General features: G+C 37.6%; 1 protein-coding gene across 4 annotated transcripts in view; it reads right to left on the bottom strand.

Annotated features, from left to right (window-relative positions):
- LOC124226091 (tomoregulin-1) overlaps window positions 1-22,724 on the bottom strand; it is a 121,170-nt gene that overhangs the window by 36,101 nt on the left and 62,345 nt on the right. For all 4 annotated transcript variants that reach the window (XM_046638912.1, XM_046638919.1, XM_046638904.1 and 1 more), the window contains 4 exons: window positions 21,247-21,356; window positions 12,060-12,189; window positions 8,586-8,612; window positions 6,132-6,228 (listed from right to left, as the gene is read on the bottom strand). In XM_046638912.1, the coding sequence (XP_046494868.1) occupies window positions 6,132-6,228; window positions 8,586-8,612; window positions 12,060-12,189; window positions 21,247-21,356 (364 nt within the window). The remainder of the gene's footprint in view (window positions 1-6,131; window positions 6,229-8,585; window positions 8,613-12,059; window positions 12,190-21,246; window positions 21,357-22,724) is intronic.

The following is a 22,724-nucleotide window of genomic DNA, read 5'->3' as shown; positions in this document are numbered from 1 at the left end:
TTTCAAAGGACACCTTTCCTGGCAGCTGTGGAGATCTACTGGAAGGTATTTATAGACAAAGGAGCCTGTCATTGCTAACATTCTTTAGCAACATTCTTTATTATTTACTATATAACATTGTTATATATTTATTCATATAAAATAATGTTTTAATAGTGTTTATTTCCTGTTAACAGAAGAAAAAGGACAGCATACAATTATTTTTCCATGATAATCTAAGGGGTCACAGTAGGAATTTAACAAACCTAAATAGTTTCAAAAATCTAGTATTCTACATATCCAGAGGGAGGCAATGTTAAATGGCAAAAATTACTGTCATCTCTGATTATGAGGAAACAAGAACAGATAATGGGAGGAAAGTACTTCTTCGGTTCTTCTTTCAAAAACTATATGCAGCTTCCAGAAAGGAGGACATAAGGGAGGACAGAGGTGTACAACATTACTCTCTCAAAAACAAGGAGAAAGATTTCACTGCACGTTCTGAGGGAGAGACTCATCAGAGGGTGACGCTGGCCAGCAACCAGCGTCAAAACAGAAAACGGTGCCACAAATGACAAAGATGTCCAGCAGGTGGGTTACTGCTTATCAACATTGTCTGTCATACTACACACCTACACGATTCTCTGAGCAACTCCGAGATCTCACATCACTCAGGGAAGAAAATGGAAACAGCATCTCCAAAGAGACTGACGTCAAAGAGGCAGAAGAGCAAGGACAGTTTCCACAAAGCGCGTCGCACACAAAGTGCAAAGGCATAATTTGAGGATGTTTATAACTCACCTGTGCTGACATCGTGCCTGGTGGCTCTACAGACTCCTCACCCCATTCATGGGCAGGGATTGGGCTCAGGTATTTAAAAAGCACTGACGTGAAGGAGTTCTACGATTATTTGGCCCCACTCTCCAGACAAACAGCTGATGGCTATCTCGTAACAATAACTTCAGCCTTGAACATACTAGAAATACTGTTTAGAAGAAAACGGGGTGTGGTTGCTAAGAATATGGTTTAAGAAATATAAGTTCCTGTAAAGCAGGTACTATTTCCAGGTCTTAAGACGAAGCAGAAAGTCTGTCCACTGTACTTTAGAAGGTCACTATGAAATATTGAAACCTCACCTATGTGGGAGTCAAATTTCTTGGAACCTCAACTACCTAGCTCTAGGTATAAATTCAAAAGGTAAGTGTTAATGAAGACAGCTGTCACGAACCCATGCAAAGCCCACAATGTCATTGGAGACAGACAGTGTACTTCATTCTTGCATACATGCAATAAATAAAAGTCCATGCACTTCACTCAGAAGAACCTATTTACTCTGATTTTACATTTAGAATTTACTCTTATATTAGAGACAGTTCCTACAAGCATATTGTTTCCTCTTCCAGGTAAGCAGAGAAGCAAATTAAAAGTTGGGGTCACCTACAGTAAGTCACTGACAAGGCACACTGACAGCACCCAGCAGCAGCAGCAGCAGCTAAGAGCCTGACAGCGGAGAAGAAAAATTAACTCAAATCATGAATCAGAATAGAGCCTTAAATGTAGGGGTGAAACAATTGCCATTACACATGTTACAGGAAGAAATCCCTTGTCATAAGACCTGTGTTCTGGATCTGCTGCTCAATCGCAAGCTATTCAGCCCTTTCTGAGCCCAGCTTCACCTATAAAATGAGGATAATACTTCCTTGCCTTATCCACCAGACAGAACTGTCATAAGAGCGGAAAAAATTTATGTAACAATGTGCAAAAGCTGTAACACACTATACACTATGTAACACTAAGAATATGTTCAAATATGTTCTGTATACTCTGTTTAAGAAGACAATATATTTAAATCAATTTCCATTTAAATGGCTAAATAAAAAAAGAGCACTTCCCTTAATAGAAAATTAACTTACATGGTTATCACTTATCCTCTACCCCAAAATGCCAGGGTTTTTTTTAACTATTAAGAGAAAAAGAGGAAGAGTTTTAAAGCAAGAGAAAAAGACTTCAGCTGCCCTTTGGAAACCAGATAGGTTATACAACACTTCTTCTAATGGGAAAGACATTTCAAAATGAGAAAAGATAAAATACTTTTCAAATGAATATCCATACCTAAAAATATAACATGAAATATAATATCTACTATAGTTATATTATAGGGCAATATTTTTCAAACTGTAGGTCAGAATCACTAGTGAATTATAAAGTCAACTTAATGGGTCACCACCAGGATTTTTTAAGAAAATAAGATAGAAAATATTAGAGTATACTGCATTTAATAAAGGTATCATTTCGTAGAACTTTGTTTTACTTAATACGTATTTATAATCACGTGCAATATATGTACAGGAGTGCTGGGTCACAGTGTAAACATATTTCTTATGTGGAGTTGTGGTCAATAAAGTCTGAAAGTCACTGATAGAAAAACCAATAAATAAGCATGTGGTGTTCTAGATGGCAGCTAAGGAGTAAACAAAGAATTTAAAAGCAGCTAGTACTTAAGACTGACCAAGACACAAGGAAAGAAAGAAATCACAGGCGGGACCAGGCTGAAGAAGAGGGTAGCGTTTTTTAAAGTCATCAAGCAGCATTCCTTGAAGTAGGAAAAAGACAGCAATCCTTCTACGAATAAAAAAGGCAAATAGAGGAAGGCAGATGCTAACAAAAATGCTGTACTGGAACCCAGGAGAATCCAATCCATAAAATCCTCTGACTTTAGTCCTCAAATTTCTCATCTGTAAAGTGAAAGGATTAGACTAGAAAATAAATTTAAGATCCTACCCAACCTTAACAATCTCTGATTCTAGTAGAGTTTATAACAATTAAGTCATGACATGAGTCTTTGGTTTGTAACTAAGACCTTTTATTTTTAATAACTGAAACTTTATCTTTTAATAAGAAAGTTACATTACATCTTCTTAATAAAAAATAGGTTTTTAATATTTGCAAATCATATATCCAAGAAAGGGTTACTCTCCATAATACATAAAGAACTCACACAACTCAACAACAAAAAATCAAACAACCCAATCAAAAAATGGGTAGGGGATATGAAAGACATTTCTCCAAAGAAGATAGACGGATGGCCAATAGGCACATGAAAAGATGCTCATCATCACTGATCATCAGGAAAATGCAAACCAAAACTACACTAAGATATCACCTTATCCCGGTCAGAATGGCTAAAATAACCAAAACAAAAAGTAACAAATGTTGGAGATGTTGTGGAGAATAAGGAACCCCTATACACTGCTGGTGGGAATGCAAACTGGTGCAGCCACTATGGAAAACAGTATGGAGATTTCTCAAAAAATTAAAAACAGAATTACCATATGACCCAGCCATTCCACTACTGGGTGTCTATCCAAAGAACATGAAATCAGCCATTCCAAAAGACCCATGCACCCCTATGTTCAGTGCAGCATTATTTACAATAGCCAAGACATAGAAGCAACCTAAATGCCCATCAACTGATGACTGGATAAGGAAGATATGGTATACATATACAATGGAATACTACTCAGCCATAAAAATGGATAAAATCGTCCCATTCACAACAACATGGATGGACCTTGAGGGTATTATGTTAAGTGAAATAAGCCACATAGAAAAGGACAATTTCTATATGACTCCACCCATATGTGGAATTTAAACACGTAGACAAAGAGGACAGATCAGTGGTTACCAGGGGAAAGGGGGGGTGTGGGATGGACACAAAGGGTGCAGTGGTGCACCTACAATATGAGTGACAAACAATAATATACAACTGAAATTTAACAAGACTGTAAACTATCATAATATCAATAAAGTTAAAAAATCTTTTTAAAAAGAGGTTTTTACATAAAAATTAAGGCTTAATGGCTAATGTCATATTTCAGCATCTCAGTTTTCCATAGGTCTAGCAGGCTGGGTCAAAATTATCCTTAGACAAACACATTTCTATTCCCCTGGTGGCAACCATGAAAAGCAAAGAGAAGGTGCCTTGGAGGAGTTAAGTAACTTCCATATAGCTTTCTTGGCACCATGGCCTATTTAAAAGTTTTTAAAAATTACCACAATTATTGAGATACATTTAAATTGTTAAACTTAACTGCCATCAGTAATAAGTGTTTTATAGACTAAAAGATTAGATGTTCCTAAAATTTCTTATCTCCTTCCATAGTAGGATCAACCATTTTAGCTTAATCATTTATTTCCTAGGTAAAGGTACCAATTGGTTCCTTAATGTTTTCCTATTACGGCATCAATTTCCTGGCCTGGACCTGGCTGTCCCAGTTTACGTGCCCCTTAGCTGGCTGCTCAGCCTGCAGGCTCCTTATATTGGTAAGCCCTTTCCCGGTCTGTGTCCACTTCCTTATGATTAGAGAGCCTGTATCTGAAAGAAGAGTGGTTGCAAGCTCTCAAGTAAGAAACACACACAAAATCAATTTGGTACACACAACAGAGTTGCTCTGATGGACAGAGACTACATATTATAACCTGAGGCGGTGTTCAGAGAAAGACGTGTATTTTACCATATAGATGTCATATTTCGGGTTGCCTCTGCAACATGATGGAATCTCTTCTACTTTTAAGCAAAAGATCCCTAGATCTTTCAACTAAGGGATGAAAAATGACAGCAGAGAAATGTATAAAATAGGACTGAATGGAGGTACTGTCGAAGGAATAAAAACAGATCAATAGACCAAGCCAATCAATCACTGATAGCTATTTTGACTCTGAATACTATTACAGAACAGCCCTGAAGAAAAGAACTAAATCTCTATAGAAATATACACATGCGCGCGTGCGCACGCGCACACACACACACACAGAGTGGTGTTCCATCACGCGTATCATTAGTACAAAGCAAGAAGAGAGCACAACATTCATTATCTGTTCTCTCTGCAAGTTCCTATTGCTCATCATTTCTCTCCTTCTACAAACCAACACCTACTTTGGAAAACATCATCTTCCAAATCAAACCACTCTGACGGAAACAGATGGATGCATGTCAACCCAAGTAACCAATGTGCAGAAACAGAGCAAATGCAGGTTTTGCTGAATTCACTTCTTACTGAACTTAGAGCTCTTTTGCCAATTCTCACGTTCTTTAAATACACACCAAGTGAGCGATTAGACATTAATTTTACCAAGTGCCATCCAAATAGCTGATTTTGAAACATAATACAGAAAAATGGTGTGATTCTGATTTGTAAAACTCACTTCGGGGATTAACGCTAATTAAACCACATTGCTACTGTCCAGTGAAAGGTTCGAATATGCATTTAAGAGCTGAATAAAACATGGGACTAGAAAATACACAACAAAAATATGCATGAGTAAGGAAGAAAGCACAAGTCTCTATAAAATGTTTTAAAATATGAATTAAGGGGAAATTGAGGAAGTGAAGATCCATTTGTGGTATAAGGTCCTGAAGTCAGCACTAAAGCTTTTAGAATCAACTACGCCAAAAGCAAGCACCACAGGGAAATGAAAGAAGGTCGAAACTGGGAATAAATAAACAGGAACCTGATGAAAGGAAGAAACGAACACAACTGTGTTGATGATGTCTGTAGCGTTACTATTCCATCAAACAACACCATTTCTTACAGGGAGTGAACTGAAAATTGGACAGACTATGCTGTCTAGCTACAATCCACCTTAGTGAAGGCTGAACATGAGAAAATAATATAATGTCAATCCGTGCCAACAGGGATTACTTACTATACCTAAAATTTTGAAATCATTTTGGACTTTTCTTAATACATAAAAATATGTGAAAAGTTTTTGTGTAAAAATGCAAGAAAAAGAGAAACTGTTTATTATTGATACTAGTTGAAAGGATAACAGTAGGATAATTCAGAATAAGAATATTTCTGATGAATAAAATTAGCACTTGGTATAAAATACATAAAACTATCAATGGAAAAAAAAGCAGAGGTAAAAACCAAAAAAACTAGAAATGGATTTTCATTCTAAAATTTAACACTTAAACTGACTTAAATAGCTACAGTATTATATCAACTTAAGAGAAAAGTCAATATACTAGCATTAAACAAACAAATACAGAAAGCACACAAAAAATATACAAACCAGCTTAAATGAAGCCTTTCTACAATATAATCATGCTGACAATTAACCTCCAAGTCAGTTTCCCTCAGTGAACTCACCCAACATTTTCTGCGTCTTCGTCACACTCAGCTTTATATTTGCAAGGTCCACACTTGGAGTGTTTTCTGTGAACTTCTGCCCCTGACCCTTCCTCTTCTGTTTAAAAAGAAGAGTTAAATTTTCAACGGAACGTTGGGATCCTTTCCAGATATGTTTCATGTTTTCAGCAGCCATTATCCTACTTCTGGGGAGACTGTACCCAAATTCTTCATAAAAATCACTTCCAAAACCTATCCACACTTGAGCCCAAAAATCTTGCAAATATTGACTGTAACATATTCTGTGATGAAAAACAAGTACTGGTACTAGCAAAATAATCCCTTAACCTATGTACAAAGGAACAATACAGTAGGTTTTGATAATTAATTGCCTTTAAAAGAATTACCATATAACACTAAATGAGAGAGGAAAAAAAGAAACGTGAGCAATAAATTTAGTCCAGTGATTACCCTATTGAAATAGCCTGTGCAATGCTGGTTAGCTAAAAAATGATTAAGTACATTAAAGTACAACCATCACCTTTTCCTCATATCAGTTCACACCCGACTTTCTGACCACACAACAACTAATTCCAGAGTTAAAAAAATATATTTATCTCCGAAATAAAAAGGAAGAGGTCTCTTTACAAAAGACTTGCCCCTTTTTCTACTTTCCCACTTAGCACAGCCAAAAATACTCAGAATGCAGAAGTATGTGCGTCTCCTATGATCCACCACAAAAAACAGTGCATACCACCAGTCCCCAAGTCAGCTCACATCCCACGCGGAAGAGGACCCTACATTTGTGGGTTTCAGCTAGAGTGGATCCTAGCCTGATAATCTCAAACTGGGCAGGGAGATCACTTCTGAGGCCAACTTAGGGACTGCAGTTTACTCAAGGATTTCTCATTCTAGTTGGGGAAAGAACACCTTATGCCGGAGAGGCCAATCAGTAAAGAGGGTATTAAAAGGAGAGGACACACACCTAATATGCCTGTTTGCTAATACTTCCAAACTTCCAATTTTTGGCGTCTACCTGCACTTTAAGTAGAAATCCTCCCCAAATTATTGTGAATACTCCCAAAGAGATTCCAGGGATAATAACCTTAAGTATTTCTGAGGCCTCAGAAACATCATGAGATCTAGAAGTCATACAACCACCATAAGCTCACTAACATTGGTGTATTAATCTGAGAAAAACACTTAGCCTTTCTAACTCCTGCTCCCTAAAACTGTCAACCCACAGCCTCTGAGCAAGACATCCAGTATGTGCACTACCTAAGCAAATCTTGAGATCAACTTTCACTTCTTTCATAGAGGAACAGAGACAGTTTCCTAACTGAATATCTGACCACAGGGGCTGGACCACATGGTCTCTCAAAATCCTTTCCAGCTTTAAGACCCAGAATTTATGATCTGATCCTTCACACGTGATCATGAAGCTTCTTCCCAAATACCTCCATTTAAATCAAATTCTATCGTTGGACAGCTTTAATCCCCCCCTCCTCCACCCCTCAATGAAGCTGTCATCCCTGAACTTCTTCCTCAGGACAGTTCTATTTTCTGGGTGACCTTTAAAGTCCCTTCCACTTCTGAAATTTTAGGATTCTAACAAATGTGGAAGCCCAGAGTAAGGTTTCAGACAGTGTTCAAAGGATCAGAACTTAGTTTTCATTTGAGTAAGCATGAATTTTACCAGAGTAAGTTTTCTTTTCGTGAATCCCCATAGCACCTCAAACGCTATTTTGCAAACAGTGGATACTCACTAAGAATTAGAGCCTCATTAGACTACGAAATAGATTAGTCATTCTCGATTCTGACAATTTACAAGAAATTTTGTTATATGTTATTACCAAATATTAGTTTTCTAAAAAGCAGAAATAATTCATATATTTGTAAAATAAAATCAAAACATAAACAGGAAAATTACGATGGTTTAAATTAAAGCCTAAATTCCACTAGTTCTTCTGCAAGCCTTCTCTTTTGCTGTGCACAACTCACATGAGGGCTTTTAAACTCTGTACTTTAAAAATTCCTTATGAGCAAAAATTTGTAAGCAAGGAGTAGGAGAGAGTTACAAACACTGTGGTCCAAGCCAAAATCACTCGTGGGGACGATCCTAAGTAGAAGGCACTTTGGTGCAACCTCAATTTAACAGGAGCTACAACATTTCCCCTTTGTCTGACAATAAACCTTTCATGAAAAATAACTGCACGAAACAAAGGATGCCTAGGCCGAAGGGGTATAGAAGTGTTGGAAGTGATGGCTAAGGGGTGCAGAGTCTCTTTCTGGGGTACACAAAAATGTTCTAAGATTGACTGTGGTGATGAAGGCACAACTCTGTGAATGTACTAAAAGCCACTGAATTGTACACTTTAAATGAGCAAACTGTATGGTCTGTGAATTTTATCTCAATAGAGCTGTTAAAAAAAGTGAAAGAAAACAAATGTCCCATAAGGGGTACTTGAAACTTACCTCCTTCTCCAGAACCAGAACCATTATCTGAGAATAAAAACAAAGAACAAATATGAACACTTTTCCTGGAAATTTCATCTTATCAAATAATAAAATTTCTTATCAAAAATCAAACTATGATATCAATTCTCATGTTGCCCTTTTCTCATTTTTTTATGCCTAACAGTTTATTCTTATATACCTGTTTTGTGCCTTTCTCCAAATATAAATTCCTTGGACACAGAATCATCTATAACTCATGCATCTTTGTAGCCCATTGAGGAAATATCCAGGTGCCTTGCACAGAGTAAAGACCAATAAATATTGTAAAGTAAATGGCTAAATAGAAATAATTTTATTAACTCACCTAAAGGTAGAAGAAAATTTTAATTTTGTTAAAGCTTGAGAAGAATAACGAATAAGCTCTTTTTATTAGAAAGAGAAGAAAAGAGCTTTGGGTCTTGCTCCAAAAATCTTCTTAATGAAATCTGTGGATGAAGGCCAAAAGCCAAAAGGTAAAAAAAGTCCCAAGATTTAGAAGGAAAAAACCTCAGGCTGAGGTTTTCCGATTACTGATGAAATTAACTTCCTCTAGGAAACCTAATCTGAAGAAATCTCACCAGCGTGTACATGGGACACTTGTTACTAGTGACATTAAAGAGCCTTCCTCAGAGTCACCAGCAAGAAGCCCGTCTAAAATGCAATTAATGTTAAATATTTATTTTACAATCCTGAAAGAACCAACATATGGCACAGAGCATGCTGAAAGGAGGATAATGCTATCATATCATCAGCATGCAGCAGCAAAAAAGTAGAGATGTCAAGTGTAGAACTTGACACATCTAGCACTTTCTGGGGGGGAGGGGGAGGCTGTCTTAGAAAACCTACTCCAATTCTTCAAATAGTTCTCTAAAGTGGGAGACAATACCCTTAACAATATTGCTCCCTTCCCTTCAAGCCCCTTCAGACAATAATCAAATTCCCAGATACGGCAGAAAGAGGAACTGGGAAAATACATATTTTATGTAGTATGCATTGCAAAATCTTCATGGGATTTTATAGAAAGCCTTAGACTACATTCAATTTTGATTAATCAACCATACAAATTACATCTTCTCTGAGTAAGGAGGAGAAAAAAAAAGAGTAGAACAAAGAGAAGGAAGAAGGGAACTCAATTGAAAATTGTTTTCATGACCAAAATTCTCTTAGGAAAACACTCCCTTTTTCCTCCTATTCCACATACATTGACTGAGTACTTACTATGTGCTAGGCAACATGGTAAATGCTAGGAATAAACTGATAAATAAGACAGTCTCAGTGCATGAGATACTTACTGCCAAACTTTTTTCAACTCAAGTCCAATTTTAATAAATACTGTATTTCATATCTTTAGTATCATTTAGAATTCCAAAATAAATTAAATATTGTAACTAGTCTGATAATGAAGTTGAGTTCTTCTTGTAGATTATATTTCACCGTATACACGTCTTCCCCTAGCCACACAACTCAACCCCAACCCTGGGATTATGATGTACCTCCCTAGGCAGGGCATACTGCTTCCTGCTGAGGAATGACTGGTCTGGCTGGAGATAGATGTGTCAGATAAAAGAAACAAAGTATGATATATACATAGAGATATGCACAAAGTGTGAACAAACTCTGCCAGGAGATGCCACAGAAGAAAGATTTCACAGAGGAGGAAAGGTTTAAGCTCAATCTTAAAGCCTAAAAGAGGAGTCTTCAAGTAAGCAAAAGAGAATGTTATTTCCACAGGGAATAGAACCAATAAAAGACCAATGACATGAACAACACTGGCCCACCCAGTAAATTACAGGATCAATATAGCACCTTTTAGTTTAGCTCATTCAATCCTCATTTAACAACCCCAGGAGATTTTATCCACTTAACATTTAGGCAATTGGAGCTCAGAGCAGCTAAGGGACTTGTCCAAGGTCATACAGTAAATAAGAGCTGGAGTTACTTTAAAAGTCAGGTCTTTTAACTCTAGTACAGTGTTCTTTCCAATCTACCATTCTGCTTTCTAATGTTTAACATTCACTGTCTATCCAAGCAGCTGGTGTCTTAAACACAAACTCCTCATAAATGATGCATAATTAATTTGGGATTGTAAAGAACTCCATATTCCTTTTCAGTTTCTAAATCAAGTCTGTGACACACAATGTACTTAGAGAAGTATCTAAGAACCACATCAAATGAGTCTATTTGCCTAAGATCATAATAATATCTCCAAGCACCTAATTATCTAATGTATGGAAAAGAATTTGGCCTTGTCCAAAGAGAGGTCTGGCCTTTGCCCTCGACTTCTGGAAGGTAACTTATGTCGTACCTGATAGAAGTGTCTTGTTTAGGGAAGGTACTGACCAAATCAGATCTTAGGGTGAGGCTGGCTACACTCCATAGTCTTAGAGTGGGGGCTGGCCACACCAGAAATACCAACCATGTAATTTAGAGTAGGGGCTTTGAGTCATGTGATGTTAATGGACCTGGAGTTTGAGATCGACCAGATGGACAATCAATCAATTATGCTTATGTAATATAGCCCCAGCAAAAACTGTGCCATAGGCACTATAATATATAAAGAAAGGAAATGGAGGGGGCCGGCCTGGTGGCACAGTGGTTAAGTGTGCACGTTTGGTTTCGGTGGCCCAGGGTTCGCAGGTTTGGATCCCGGGTCCGGACATGGCACCCCTTGGCATGCCATGCTGTGGTAGGCGTCCCACATATAAAGTAGAGGAAGATGGGCATGGATGTTAGCTGAGGGCCAGTCTTCCTCAGTGAAAAGAGGAGGACTGGCAGCAGTTAGTTTAGGGCTAATCTTCCTCAAAAAAAAAGAAAGGAAATGGAGAACATCAAATAAGAATAGTTTCCACCTTCACCTGCATACAGTAATTCTAATTACCATATTCACCTGCATCCCTGCCCCCAAAGACAAACGCAAGTAAGAAACTAACATCAATGGCTTCCAAAATTCACCACCACTGATTCAGGGAGGAAAAGAGAAGGAAGGAAATACAAACAACTGGGGGGAGGTGGGTCATGAGGGTCAGCAGACAGAAAAGAGAATATGCAAGAAGAAAAGAGCCTTAGAAAGACACACACCCTGGGAGGCCACTGATGGCTTTCTATGGATATACCCCACCCCTTCCCCTCAAAAAATAAAAATCAACAAAATGGATCCCATATCATCTCCCACCCCAAATATTCTAATATTCAAACCATAAGGTGAAAGATATGCAAAGTCCTGACAAAAAAGGAACTAAGCATTAAAAATGTACTGAGAAGTAACACAGTACAAGACCACCTGGGGTTAAAAAGCAACAACATGAAATGGGGGCAAAAAAGAGCTCCCCATTCTCCACACAATCACCACAGGTCCATCCAGCAGTTTGGGGAATAGACCTCTGACTGGAAGCTTCTTTGAGAAAATATGGCAGAACAAATTCTAACATTTCCTCAGAAGAACAGCCCACATACCGGAGTAGCACGGCCCTCTTGCCACCACTGTTATCTCTTTCTGGTGCTTACAAGCAGCCCTTCTGAGAAAGCATTCATTCTGGTAAGTGTCCCCATTTGATCCACAGACAGGAATGTAATTTGTATGGCACTGTGAAAAAAACAAAAATAAATTCAGAACTAGGCATGAATATTAATAGTTTACTTCATATTCATGAATGCAATACTATAGTACTATGACAGTCTTCTACTACACAATAGTTTGTTCTTTTATTTGGTTTAAAAAAAGAAAAGTTATGCTACTTTTTCATACCTTTGTTCACATTCATAATGAAAATAACTATCAATTATCAATAAAAATGAGAATGGAAACCCCTATCCTATCTACTTCATCTGCTTGCTATAAAGATCCAGTGAGAGAATCTAAGAGGACAGTCTTGGCAATGTTTGTAATGAGCATGAATTATGTAATATTTTATTAAAATTTTTATTATCAAAATTTGTTTATTTAATATCTCTAGTATGCAGAGTCCCAAGGTAAGAAGACACAAAGAAATACATGATAAATGTTCTCAGAGACCTTACAGTTAGAGAGGAAAACAGAAAAAAAAATACATATATATACAGTAAAGCTAGATCACATACTAAAGACAGTAAGTATAATATATAATACCTATCACTGTGAGCTGAAGTATTCAAGAAAAGCCTCCTCAGAGAAAGTGGAATGTGAGCTGGGCCTTGAAGGATGAGTAGAAATAAGATGAAGAAAAAAGGTGATACAGTGAAATGACACTGGACCTGTATGTTTTAAAAAGCTTTTAAACTTCTATATGTCAAAAATGTAAAGGACTAAAGCTTTAAAATCTGGAGAAAATATTATAACAACATGACACAAGTTATTATCATTACTAAAAAGAGATAATACAAATTAATAAAAAATAGACAAAAGACAAATTTATAGAAAAAATACAAATAGCCAATTACTGTCATGCATTGCTTAATGATGGCAATACTTTCTGAGAAATGCACTGTTAGGCGATTTTGTCCTTGTGTGAACATCAGAGAGTGTACTTACACACAGCTAGATGGTCTAGCCTACTACACATCTAGACTCTATGGTATTAATCTTATGGGACCACCATGGTACATGCGTTCTGTTGACCAAAACATGGTGGGCATACCAATACCCTGTTACGGTAATCTAAATTGGTTCAACCTAACTTTTAAGAACATAATTTAACAACACACTCAGCCCTCTGCTACCACTGGTTCCACGTCCAAGTCTTCCATGTCCAAGGCTTCCATGTCCTCAGGTTCCACCAACCACAGGTTCGACCAACAGCTGATCTAAAGACCTATGATAGTTGCGTCTGTACTGAACATGCAGAGACTTTTTTCCATGTCATTACTCCATAAACAACACAGTATAACAACAACTTACATAGCATTCACATTGTATTAGGTATTATAAGTAATCTAGAGACGCTTTAAAGTATATAGGAGGATGTGTGCACATAATATGCAAATACTGCACCATTTTACATAACAGACTTGAGCATCCATGGATTTTGGTATCCAAGGGTGTCCTGGAACCCATCCCCTGTGGATACCAAGGGACAATTGTACATTTCAAGAGTCTTGAAAAAGGCAGGCAGTTTTTGATCCAGAATTACACATTTAGGGATCTATCGGAAGGAAATCATTGTAGAGGAAAACTTATGACAGCCATTTCAAACAGAAATCAATATCGCAAACGTAGAAGCAACCTAAAAAGCCAAGAAGGCAGTGTTTAATTAAAGCATGTTTTCTCTGTTCAAAGAATTAATATTCCAGTCATTGAGAATTACCTTTGAAAAGAATACTGGCTGACAGGAAAAGATAACATAATGTTGGGTGAAAAGTAGGCAACAACACCACACATATAACTTCTGAGAATTTTGTGCCATTTTAAAATATATTATCTAGTCCACAAAACTGAATGCAAATTTTTTAAATACTATAAAATAAAAATACAAGAAAATAAATTACATAAAACTATCTCAATTATTTAGAAAAAATAAATATTCATAAAGTAAATCCTGGAAGAAAACATCAATAAATTTTTCACTTTCCCTGTCATCATGGTTTTTTATTTCCATGTTTATGATTTTCTTTCTCAATTTTCCTGCAATGAACAAGATTTACTTTTATCACTTATTTACTTTTAAAAAGTGGTGAATTTACTTTATAAACCATAAATATGGCATGGCACCACATGTCAAGCACTAGCAAAAACAATTTCTAATAAAATATTTTATAACCAAGTTGATTGGCTATACATTATTAGTAGACTCCTGCATCAACTTTAATTAAAACTAAAATTTTACTTTAGGAAGCTTTCCTATATTCCTCCAATTTTTCATGGATCACATTCCTTTATTCTCTTTCCCTAAAATGTACACAATAACTTGTATGATGTCTGCATGAGTCAACAGGTTACTCTGCAATTGTACAATGCATAATTAGCCAGGCACCCTAAGCTCCAAGACGTCAAGTGCTAAGTCTATAGACTTTCAACCCAACTCTCCCCTCACAAATGCTTAACGAGTTTCTAATGCAGTGCTCTCAAAGGTACTGATATCACCCCCTAGGGATGGGCGCCCCTGTGGAGGCATCTTTGGTTGTAATGTTAATAAAAGGACATTACTGTCATTTAGCAGATGGATGATGTTAGATGTACTGTAAAGGAAAGGACAGTCCACAGAGCGAAGACAAACATACCATATAATGCTTCTCTAGTCATTCAGGTAGGAACTATGGTAAAACTTACCATATACAAACAAGGCTGCTCTGTTATAACTTATCCCAATATTCGCTTTTGTTTTTTTAAGGTATGCTTTTTTTTCTTTTTTTTTTTGTAAGGAAGATTTGGCCCTGAGCTAACATCTGTTGCCAAGCTTCCTTTTTTTTTTCCTTTGTTCTTCCCAAAGCCCCAGCACATAGTTGTAAGTCATTCTAGTTCTTCTATGTGGGATGCCACCACAGCATGGCTTGACAAGCAGTGTGTAGGTCCGTGCCCAGGATCCAAACTGGCTATACAGCCAAAGACATTCATTGTAGCATAATTTGATAGCAGCCAAATAAAATTCCCCAACGTCTATGGCCATGAATAGAAGAATCATTGAATAAACTGACAATTGTTTGATAGTCATCTAAACTACGAGAAATAATGCAACAATTAAAAACGGTTGGATAAACATGTGCTGAGTTGATGCCAAAGCAGAGCACACGAACCTAACCACTTGGCCACAGGGCTGGCCCCTAACATTAGTTTTCATTCTAGCCTCTATCATACCTCCAGTTTTTTGTTTTCAAGTATTCTGGTATGAAATTGCTGCTGATCTTTTTTAAAATCCAAACATTCATTATAAGTAGGTATAAGCATCTGACTACTGTACTGTCTTCTAACATAATCATGCCAAAGCACTGACATTTTGAAATACTTATTTTACTATAAATTACTTTTATTTCTCCTTTACATTGCAATCATACACCATATTGATTTCTTTAATTATGTATTCATGTTGGTTACATTATCTATGAATTCATTTAAGAATAGTGAAGAAATGCAATACAAATTATTGGTTATAAAAAAGGGTCATGGGGCCAGCCCCACAGCCAAGTGGTTAAGGTTCCACATGCTCTTCTTCGGCAGCCCAGGTTCGCAGGTTTGGATCCCAGGGGCTGACCTGCTCCACTCGTCAGCCATGCCGTGGAGGCATCCCACATACAAAGTAGAGGAGGACTGGCACGGATGTCAGCTCAGGATGAATATTCCTCACATACAAAAAAAGGGTCATTAAGTCTGACAGGAATGAGAATCTCTAAGGTAATAGTGAACAGTTATTGAACAAGAGTTTCTATCTAGTAAACGCTGGCTCCCACTTCAAATGTCCTATCTAACTTAAATGTCCTAACACTCCTGGGAAGCACATGACTTAGCGCTTAGAGCTGGGGCTCTGAAGTCAAATGTTGAGTTTAAACCCTGCGTCCACCATCCAAGTGACTGTGGGCTAGCACCAGCCCCATATATAATATGGTAATCGTCATCATATCTACCTAATAAAGTTGTTAGGAGGATTAAATACGAGAAACCCATCTTTAGCATCTGTATCTGGCCATGGTAAATTCTCAACAAATATTTGCTGGTTTTGCTATTGCTATTAACATTTCTGAATCTTAAGTAGTTGCCCAGGGTCATAACTAGTAAGTGGAAGACCCATGATTCCTTACAATTGGTGTACTCTAAGCACTCCACATTCAAGTTATTTAGCAGGTGACTATATGTCACCTGATATAGTGAGCAGGGGGCTTAAAACAGTTCAGGCAATGTCCCTGAAATTCAACTTAAGCACATACCTAGGCGTGAGCGTGAGATGAGAGAAGCAGACCTGCTGGTCCTTGGTCAGTCTGTTTCCAGGGTCTCTCTTAGGGACCTCTCATTGCACGAGGGGGAATTAAGGGATTTGGGCAATGTTAACAACATGCAAACATGCAACTTCTGGCTTAGGCAGTGACTCTGCGCTAAGGTCCTGACTCTAACCTAAGGGTTGCCTCCTCTATTGCCACTCCTGCTGGGGGAGAGAACTCTCCCCAACACCTTCTCTTGAGCTGGACGAATGTGATTTGAAGTAGTTTAGAAAGATGCAGCAGTGTACAACTCCGGAGCCACATCCATTCAAGCATTTATGGTGGACCTACTGTGTGTCAGGCACTACCCTGAAAATAATAAATAAGAAAATAATAACAAGGTTGTGATAGTTAATTTTATGTGTCAACCTGATGGGGAGCCAGGGACCCAAAATTAAATATTATTTCTGGACATGTCTCTGAGGGTGTTTCTGGATGAGATCAGCATTTGAATCAGTGGATTGAGTAAGTGTCCTCCCCAATGTGGGTGGGATCATCCAATCCACTGAGCAGCTGAAGAGAACAAAAAGGTGGAGGAAGAGAGAATGCACTTTCTCTGCCTGACTGTGGAGCTGGGACACTGGTCTTCCCCTGGTTCTCAGGCCTTCGGACTCAGACTGGGACTTATGTCATCAGCTCCCCTGAGTCTCAGCCCTTCAGACTTGGACTGGAACTATACCAGCGGCTTTCCTGGGCCTCCAGCTTGCAGACAGCAGATCACGGGACTTCTCAGCCTCCATAACCAAGTGAATCCACTCCTTAAAATATATCTCTCCTCTCTGTTTCTCTGGAGAACCCCAACTTTTATACAAAGGTCTAAGAAGAGAGCATGACACCTAGCGAGAGCAGACACTGATAAATTGAGGAAGAAAGAAACACAGTTCAGAGAACTCCAGAGAGAAGAAGAAAGAAAACAGGGAAGAAGTTGTAGGCACTCCTCTTTGTATATTACCAAAGTTTTAATGGAAAGATGTAATATTGATCATTTTTCTTTGTGCAAAATTAATGAAAGTAGCTTTGTTTATATAATATGGCAAGATATAATTCCTCTCACTAACAGACTGAAAAAAACAATTTTAGACTTTGTTTAAAATCTTATTATCTGTTAAAATGTGTTTAAATTACACCCCAGAAAGCTTATACTAACACTGAAAGCATGCAGAATCATAAGCAAGTTTTTTAAATGAGTTGAAAGACACTGTTAAAGCATCCAGCAGAAAGGTGTTTAATGGGCATATGAGATACTCTTCTTCAACTGGCAAGAACTAACTTGAACAGATACATAAGCGTACGAGAAGGCAGAGTAGTCAAAAGAAGGCTGGCTCAGCAGCAGGATCAAATCATGTTGTAAGCCCTTAGGCAGTTTGCTCCTACAAGGCAAGCAACGTGCCTTGAAACATCTTTATATCCCCAGCTTCCAGCCCAGCACCCAGCACAAAGCAGGCAATGGATAAACAACTAGTGATCTCAACTCCTAACTCATTTCCTTTCCTGCTGTCACAGGGTAAGACTGCAAGGGATTCAGACAGATCGTGAGAGGATTTTCTAGCTGTTCAAGTATGTTAAAACAGTCAAAAAGGCTATTTCTTTACAATCTTAGAGTTGCAGAGAAAGACTTTCAATTAATGAAAAGCAGAATCGTAAAGACAAAGATAAAAATGATATGAAAATTTAAAACTTTTTATCAAAAAATAGAAACAAAATGAAAATGACACTGGGGTAACTTCTTTAAAATATTCTTTTTTGTATCTATATAAACTAAAAAGGAACACTCTCTAAGGTAAATACTGTTAAATGAGTTAGCATTTAAAGAGGAATTAAAACACCTACATGTTTGTATAACATAATATTTCTAGAAGGAAATATAAGAAGTTACAGGCGTCCTCTCTGAGAACACCAACTGGTAGCCTGGAGTGGAAGGAGGACATGTTTTTCATTATATTATCTACCTTATATGTTGTGCAAGTTGTTTACTATGGGCTATATGGGACTCTTTTAAAAACCACATCAAAGGAGTACCTACATCATGGGTTCTCGTGAAAGTTTATGAGTTATATAACTTACATATATATATATATATATAATGTTTAGGACCATTAATGGATATAAGTACTCAAATAGTGTATTATACACAGTGTATACATATACATACACACATACCTACATATGTCTTTGCAAATCAACACAAGGGAAAAAGAAAATACTGCAAAAAATGGGCAAAGAGTATGAAATATTCACCAAAAAAATGATGAAGATATGGCACATTTTGAATCTCTCTAGTAATCCAATGAAAATTAAAAAAAAATTTTTTTACCTTTCACACAAGAAAATTTAAAAAGGACTGAGAAAATCCACTACCAAGAGGCTGAGGGGAGACAACCAGTCTAACACACTATTGGTGAGAATGTTAATCTGCATATGAGTATCCACTGGCCTAACAATTCACATCAAGGAATTTAACCCGGGGAAATATCAGAAGACAGCCGGAATAGGTGACAGCCCCAGTCTTCCTGATACAGGGTGACTCAAACACCAAAAAGACCCTGCAATCCTTCTGGCTTGAAGAACCAAATGACAGAGTTCAGGGCAACTAGAGCCACTGGAAAGAGAGAGAAAAATCCAGAAAGGAGAGAGTCAGAGGGCAGTCCCAGATTCTGTAAATAAACAGACCAAATTTCTGGCTGACTCCAGAACGACTCATGGGGCAGACTCCAAGCAGCCCAGCCAAGGCTAAAAGAAATGAACTGATATTGGTGCTGCTGTCCAGAACACAGAAGAGAGAGTCTGCAGTTTGAGTTCAGCCCATTTAACTGTTTCAAAAATGACAATACTCTTTCAGAGATTCACAATGTGCAGGACAAATTCAAAATCACTCTAACATGAAGAAACAAGAAAGCACAATCCATTCTCAAATCATAAGACAATAAACAAACATGATCCCTGAGATGTCCCAGATGTTATTTAAAATCTTTAGCAGGGCCAGCCCAGTGGCATAACAGTTAAGTTCATGTGCTCTGCTTTGGCAGCCCAGGGTTAGTGGGTTCGGATCCCAGGTGTGGCTCTACACACTGCTTATCAAGCCATGCTGTGGCAGTGTCCCACATACAAATGGAGGAAGACTGGCACAGATGTAGCTCTGAGGCAATCTTCCTCAAGCCACAAGAAGGAGATTGGTAACAGATGTCAGCTCAAGGACAATCTTCCTCAAGCAAAAAAGAGGAAGACTGGTAACAGATGTTAGCTCAGGGACAATCTTCCTCACCAAAAATAAATAAATAAAATGAAATCTTTAGCAAAGATTTTAAAGTGGCAATCATATCTATGCTCAAGGAAAATATGCTTTTAAGGAATGAAAATACAGGAAATTTCAGCAGATAAACAGAAATTATAAAATTCCAGAAATAAAATAACTGATATTAAGTCACTGGAAGGGCAGAACAGAGATGACAGAAGAAAAGATTAAGTAAACATGAAGATAGATCAATAAAAAGTTACCTAATGTGAAGAACAGAAAGAAGTAAAAGTTCATGAGGGCTTGGTTACACTATGTACACCAACACCTTCTTTTAAGGAAAGCAGCTCACTTTGGTTGCTATCCCTTTTAAGAGGGTTTGGGAAGCAGGCAGGGAACCAGGCACAACACAGTGGCCAGACCATTGCACGAGTAACTGGCGGTGGGGGGAGGGATGGTGCCAGCTAAGCCATGTCAAAGGTGGCTATTGTGAATAAACAGTCGATTGGAAAGTCCCTTTTGATCATGAAGAACCTCTTTGACCAGACAATAATATACCCCGCTACCCTTCCTCCTTTAAACGCTCCACTTTTAATGAAAATAAACAACATGATAGTTTACAGTTTTCAAAGAGGTTTCACATGTAAGCTCTCTTTCTAGCTTTGATTCTCATTACAATATCCTAAGAAAGGGTAAGAATATGCCTTCTCTTTTCAGATGGATCATACAGAAACTTGCCTGAGGTTATAGGGTTACTGGAAATACTGACTCTCCTTTACTTTGATACACGATCTCTGTACCCTTTCCTCCCCTTGAAATCCGAAATCATGGAGATCATGAGTGAAAAAAATTCTAGTTCCTTCTTAATCTCATCTCAAATCTAGAATCAGGGACTATGTTGTGAGAAATATTCTGATGCCAAATTATAATTTAATCACAGAAAAAAAACAAAAAGGAAGAACTGAGTGTAACACGTTTTGCTTCCCTTGTTATACTTATTTTTTTAGACAACAGAATCACAACTAAAATAGCATCTGAAAAGCAAAGATATTCACACTCTTAATTTGAGGTTCCCCTTTCTAGTCCATCTCTATCCTTGAACTACCCTGAGGCACCAAGTCGGTCATGTTCTTTGGCCTAAAAAGATGAGACAGCAGCAAACAACGGAAGAGAAAAAGACTAGAAAGAAAAGGAAAGGGGGAAAAAATGCCAACATTTTAAATAAGAGACTCTACTGCAGCCTGTACCTTAATTCCTTTCAGTGACAATTACACCTTACATTTGAACAGAACTTTAATACTTTTTCAAAGGATTTTCACATCTATTATTGACAGTCTGTCCACTTAATTCAAGGAAAGCAGCATGGAAGGTACAAACACTAGTGCTTCATCTGACAAAAATGTCAATGGGCTGTGAACCCAACTTCCTTACGGAGTTCAAGGTGTTTTAAGCTTTTTAATTTGAACAATGTAGAATCATAAAATATGAGAAATGTGAAATTTTTCAAAATAGGTTTAGTTTCCTCACCTGAAACTGACATGCACATTTCAAACCATCTCCATCTTCTTTGCAGACTCCTCCATATTTACACGATGACTCATCACAAACTCTTACATCAGACTCTCTCACATTTAATTCTGTGAAAGAGGAAAAATTGTTTCTTAGATAATTTGTCTTTTTGCATCCAAATGTACATAGATAAATAAAAGAACAAAATCCTTAAAAATGTGATCACCGCATTCACAAGTACAATAATAAGACATAACATACAAAAAGCAAGTTCTACATGACACAAAATGTTCAGGATTCCCCAAAGAGAATCTTGCATAATAATATGCCTAAAAGTAACCCAAACCAAAATAAAACAAAATTTTAAGATTTCATATAATTTCCAAAGGTAAATCTATAGAATTTTTCCACCTGGCCTGCCATGAGCTTTAGCGTCTTCTTACTATTGTCCTAATATTTTAGATTATTTTTCTATTGACTAGGTCACTTTTAAGGATAATAAATAAGAATAACTAAAAGGAATCTTAATTCTTTAGGTATCCAGAATAAATTGAGTGATCATTATTCACTCTAGATAAACTTTTAATTACAATAAAAAGAACTATAAAATTTCAGTTTCATACAATAGATATGTATGGAACATTTATGTGCACAGAATTAAAAAGATTCAAAATCTTGCTAGACTTAAAATTTTTAAATGACTGATTTAATTTTGTTCTACCAGAGGAAGCACAGCCAATCAACACGACTAGCATTCTGCGGTCATTTTGTTCCTGCTCCAAGACTGTCAGCCTTGCTCTGGTACTACCAAATTAAAGCTTTCTAGAAAACCAATCGACGGCCTCAAGGTTAGTGCTAAGTAAAAGCTGCCAATCAGGTGGAATCAAGTGAAAACCACTACAAAGCAATTTTCATATCCTCCTTATTGGGAATGAGAAATACAACAACAAATGAACTAATGCAAACAATAAACAAATGATTGTTTTAAAAACCCATCCCTTGGGGGCCGAGGTCGTGGTCAAGAGGCTAAAGTTCCAAGTGCTCCACTTTGGCGGCCCCAGGGTTCAGGGGTTCAGATCCTGGCAGGGGACCTACTCCACTCATCAGTCATGCTGTGGAGGCACCCCACGTACAAAGAAGGAGACTGGCACAGATGTTAGCTCAGGGCTAACCTTCCTCAAGCCAAAAAGGAGGAGGATTGACAATGGATGTTAGCTCAGGGCAAATCTTCCTCACAAAAATATAATATTAATAATAATAAAAAAAAACCCATCCCAGTATAGCAGTGAACACATAAGTCTGGGAGCAGAGCGGCCTAAGTTAGCTCCTGACTCTGTCTGGGAAGAGCACAAGGTCCCCTGCAATCCTAGATCAAGATGAGGTCTAGGCAAACAGACCTTGGGGAACTCTATCCCTGTCCAACATCCTCCATCGCTGGTAATTTCCCATTTCGAGACTTGAAAGCAGGGCTCAGTGGACTGAGAAAAGAGAGTTGT

This window comes from Equus quagga, chromosome 1 (genome assembly GCF_021613505.1).
Source record: "Equus quagga isolate Etosha38 chromosome 1, UCLA_HA_Equagga_1.0, whole genome shotgun sequence".
NCBI lineage: Eukaryota > Metazoa > Chordata > Mammalia > Perissodactyla > Equidae > Equus > Equus quagga.
Note: the sequence above shows the minus strand (reverse complement) of the source record. Positions and strands in the feature narration are given on the sequence as shown.